This window comes from Propithecus coquereli, unplaced genomic scaffold (assembly GCF_000956105.1).
Source record: "Propithecus coquereli isolate 6110/MARCELLA unplaced genomic scaffold, Pcoq_1.0 Scaffold175, whole genome shotgun sequence".
In the NCBI taxonomy this organism is placed as follows: Eukaryota; Metazoa; Chordata; class Mammalia; order Primates; family Indriidae; genus Propithecus; species Propithecus coquereli.
In genome coordinates, this window is record NW_012142190.1 from 5,085,864 (window position 1) to 5,090,998 (window position 5,135).

At 33.7% G+C, this 5,135-nt stretch overlaps 1 protein-coding gene across 1 annotated transcript in view; it reads left to right on the top strand.

Annotated features, from left to right (window-relative positions):
* The window catches only part of RFC3 (replication factor C (activator 1) 3, 38kDa), a 52,625-nt gene that overhangs the window by 22,725 nt on the left and 24,765 nt on the right, over positions 1 to 5,135 (top strand). Inside the window, exons 2-4 of the mRNA XM_012642144.1 lie at positions 162 to 299; positions 2,784 to 2,851; positions 4,790 to 4,887. Coding sequence (XP_012497598.1) covers positions 162 to 299; positions 2,784 to 2,851; positions 4,790 to 4,887 — 304 coding nt within the window. The remainder of the gene's footprint in view (positions 1 to 161; positions 300 to 2,783; positions 2,852 to 4,789; positions 4,888 to 5,135) is intronic.

The following is a 5,135-nucleotide window of genomic DNA, read 5'->3' on the forward strand; positions in this document are numbered from 1 at the left end:
GTGTACAAAAATGGTAAAAAGCTAATATGTATATATATATATTTGAATTTGCAGTTTCATATGTAGATAGATAACACAAAATATTTGATACTTAAGAAGTAGTTTGGTACTACCTAAGTTCAGTTTGACTATGGAAAGATGCCTTGTTCCTTTTTTTCCAGGTGCAATGTGGTGACTTTCCTCATCTGTTAGTGTATGGACCATCAGGTGCTGGAAAAAAGACAAGAATTATGTGTATTCTACGTGAACTTTATGGTGTGGGAGTGGAAAAATTGAGAATCGAACACGAGACCATCACAGTAAGCATTTCACTTTGAGGCCTTCCAAATATTTGTAGCAGGGATTTTTCAGTTGTGGTTATATATGCATCCCCTGCCCGCAATTGCTGCTTAGTGTATGATTTAAATAAGAATTTCACAGGTAATCCTGATGCACAGGATAGAGAGCTACTGATTCATAGACCTAACTGTTATAACCAGACCAAAGGCATTTATCTTTGAGACGAAGTATGAGCAACAGGCAGTTTTGGGTAAAATACAGAGGGTGAGATTCATTTCAGATTATCTGGTAAGATGGTGTCTTAGCTGGAATTAGAACTCAGGTTTCTAAAGTTCATTGTTCTGAGAGTGATAGTGGAGATGGAAAGAAAGGGAATGGTTTTGAGAAAAATTTTAAACATGGAATCAAGTGACTTGGTAAAGATTGGGCAGCTGACTGGGAAAGGAAGCATGAGGCTCCAGGATGTGAAGAAGCCTCCCGTGGTCTTGCCCGGTCCCACCTTTCCAGCCTCATACCATGCGGTACATTTTTACGTTCTTTCCGAATGGATGATGTTTAAAATCTAGCTGATATGTCTCCTTCCTCCCCCTACCCCATCAGAATTAATTTTTCTTCTACAGCCTCTAGTTTATATAATACTTTTTCTAGTATGTGTTTTGTTTTTCCTTGATTATAGTTGTTTATACATCTTTTACTTTGGATTGTGTTTGTTTTGAACTTATGTAGGAAACATGTCATATTTTCATATCCTTCATAGCTTCTGGGAGAATGTCTTATACATATTAGTCATTGAAAAAACATGCTAAGTAGATGTTAGTGCTATTAAGAGAATCATCAGGAGGATAACTGGGTTTTAGGTTGATGTTGATTAACTTATGTTTAGATATATTGAGTTTAAGGTGCCAGTTGTACATCTTGGTGGAAATTCTTGTAGGGGCAAACTTAACAAGAAAGGTGTGGGATCTGTGGGAAGAAAACTGTAATATCTTATAAAAGGACAAAAAACAGCTGATCAAATGGAAAGATGCAATATGTTCTCAAATAGGAGGCTTAATATTTAAAAGTGCCTGTTTGCCATAAGTTACAGTATAAATTTCAATGACATTTCTAATTAAAATCCAAATGGTTTTTATGATTGTATGAAATGATCTTACAGTTCATATGGATGAATACATTTCTGAAACTAGCTAAAGTAATTATGAAAAGGAAGTTTAGTGAAATGGGACTTGTGTTACCAAATAGTAAATCATATTCTAAGGCTATTGTAATCAAAACAATATTTATTGGCATGGAAATAGAGAATTAGACCAGGGGAACTGAATAGAGAGCCCAGAAATACGTTGGAGGGTCTATTTCAAATCGGTACAAAAGGATAGGCCAGCACAATGTATCAGTATAACTAGTTATCTATTTGGAGGAAGACAAAGTTGAATCCCTGTGACGTATGATTTCTAAAGACAAATTCCAGATTAATAAAAGACTTAAAGCACTAAATATCTTAGAGTAAAATTTCTTAGACTATGTGAGCTGCCTGTGAGTCAAGAATACCTTTTAATTGAAAACATGGAAACTATAGAAGAAAAGAAATAGATACTTGGATATATACGGATTTTAAAAGTTGTTGTCACAAACGATAACATAAAATCAATAGAAAAATGAAAGATTGTCACAAAATGTTTGAGAGGAATTTTGGAAAAAAATTGAATGCCATTATTAAACCCACTATAGGTGGGGAAGATTGGGAACAGTATTTGTTGCCAGTGGAAAAGTGAATTGTTAGACTTCTTTGGAAAGCAGACTGGTCTATACATACACATATACACACATATATGTATTAAAGTTTAGAAAAATCCCCTTCAATCCAGCAAGTCTTTACTTTGAACCTTTTCCATAGAAATGAAAGGATAGAAATGAAATGAGACATATGTACAAGGATGTTAATTGTGGAATTGTTTAAGTAGCAAAAACCAAAATGTCCATGAGTATGACTGACTTTGGAACATACATGCTATAGGTCGATATACAACTATAACACTGCACCATTTGTCTGAGAGGGATTGCCAAGATATATTGGTAAGCAGGAAAAGCAAAACAAAGAAATGTGTATGGTTTCTTCTTTTTTTATATTTTTTTACAAGAAACATCCATACTCCATATAAATGTATTTATTTTTGTGTTAACATGAAAAAGGCTGTGGAAGGATATATGCAGATTGTTTACAGTGATGATCTGGTGACAATTGGGGATGATTTGGGGATTTCTGGATGTAAGGAAAAGAAAAAAGTAATCACAATAAAAACTGGATGTGTGATATGACCTGATTTATATAAAATCATGTTTATCTGCACATTAAGAAAAGAATGGAATTAAGAAGTTAAAACATTAATGGTGGGTATCTCAAGTTTTATTTTTTTTAGCAAGTGTAAATTGGGTATACAATAAAAGAAAACAATGAAAATACAAAAAAGGGAATAAAAGTTTAAAAGATCTTTTTCCCCCTACAGACTCCATCCAAAAAAAAAATTGAAATCAGCACCATTGCAAGTAATTACCACCTTGAAGTTAATCCCAGGTAAACTGCTACTGTATAGAAATAAGCATTTTTAGAAAAATGGTTTTCTGACTTCTTTTTAAAAAAAGATTCAAATCCTTTCTTGAAATAAAATCATATATATGAAAGCACAGTATGTAACACAGATAAAAGTAGAGCTGCCCTGCTTGAAATAGGGAGCCTAGAGCCTTCACACTTTGCCTTCTTTCTCAAATAATTTCAACAATAGGTTTAAGTTTTCTTGCTCTACAGAGGTCATTGTTTTACACAAAGTACATTGAATTGTAAATAAATTATTGTTAAATAATATTGACTTGTTCAGTACTGATGAGCAAAGTGTGTTTAAAAAGTTTATAATGTCTGTAGCAAATTTTTAGAAACTGAATTTTGGTTGCCAGATCTTTCTTTGCCATGCTCTTTGTTTCAATTTCTTGATTAGAAGATGTCATTATAATCCACCAAACAATGTCTTTTTTATGTATATGATATAATAAGATCTTGTTAGGGAGGCATTGAAAGCTTGTGCCACAACAGTTAAATACTACGTGGTACAGAAATTATTCTGGAAGGTAAGTTAGACAAGGCTTCAGGGTTCTATGGGGTTGGATGTATTCCTGAAGGAGAACAGAATCGAGGACATTTTCAGGCAAAGGCAACATTGTGGGCAGTGGCACAGAGGCAAGAATGAACATCCATTTCAAGGAGAGGGAGAAGACTGAATGGAGCAGAAGGAACAGTTATTATATTAACTGATGTGTATGTGGTCATCTGTAGTGGGCACTCTGTGAGAAACTTTACATGGATTATTTTACTATTTTGTCCTTAAAACAACCCTAACAGATATTATTTTCCCTAGGTATGTCAAAGAAAATTAAGAGAAATAAGGTTGGTGGGAATGGGTCTAATCATAAAAGTAGAGGGAGTGTTTGTTAATTCTGTAGATAAACGGAAAATGTTTTGGATTCTTGACAGGAAAATGATCATAAAAGAGACACACTAGGTATGTTGAGCTAATAATAGTGACTTGTTAAAAACTTAATGGTTGTTTGGGAAAATAAAGTTGATTGCTTTGCACTCTTTTTCTCATTGTGAGTTCCTCTAAAGTGAATAGCCAATTGGAGAATAAGCTCATTGTTTTTTGATTGTTTGAAATTAACTTCCATTCAACCTAAATTCACCAGGTGACTTCTCTTGTTTGAGAGATACTTCATTTAAGTGTCAGAGCAATAATACTGGTGTAAATCCACGGTCCACAACCTTCTTGGCCAGGGACCAGTTTCATGGAAGACAGTTTTTCCACGGTGTGGGTTGGGGGGCAGGAGACAGAGCTCAAGCGGTGATGCGAGTGATGGGGAGCAGCTGTAAAGTACAGATGCTATAATAAGTTAACAGTTTACAGAGTTCTGATTTTGTATCTTGAGCAGTTTGCTTATCCCATCCCCTAGCTAAATCCCTGAGTCAACTCTATGCCAGTGCTGGGAACAGGCTTCTGTAGATTCGTTCTCTCTCAGACCTTTGCTATTTTGGGGATAGGGAAAAGGAATAGGGATTGAGTTTCTGTTTCAAAGAGTTATTCTTGTATTTTGATAATTACAGTTAATTGAGAAATTAACCACAATTAGGTATTAACTTTCTGTAGTGGGTACAGAAGTGTTAAGATATTTGCCAAACTGTTAGCTAATTATTAGTTATTGTTTTTATGTTAACAGTAAATTTAATGTAAGAACATGTTTAGTGTTTTCAATGATACTAATCCAGTTGGAATATTGTTAGTATTTTTAATCACCCTAAAACATTTCACTTTTAAAGGTTTATATTTGTAAACAGTGATGTTACTTTTGATTAAGATTTTAACTACTTAAGATCTTCAGCATTTTTCTTATAATAGTAGATTAGGAATAAGAGCAAAATACTTTCTAAATATTTACATATATACACCATTATTTTTGTTTCGTGTAGTGACGCTGGAAATAGTGACCGGGTAGTAATTCAGGAGATGTTGAAAACAGTGGCACAATCACAGCAACTGGAAACAAATTCTCAAAGAGACTTTAAAGGTATGTGATAAAAGGATTTCTTTTTATGAGTCTGCCAAACATTAGTGCTCTTTTGTTTTTTTTTTTTTTTTTTGAGTTATGAAAGTGAACAAGAAATGTATGATCTGCTGTCCTCATGGGAATTTAATAATGTGGTAGAATTGAATTTCGTGGAAAAGAGGACTATTTGTGCCATCCATTGCTATTTTAGAACAAGATGAGTAGTGAAAAATACTTTATTTAAAATAAGAATATACATGATTTTAAAA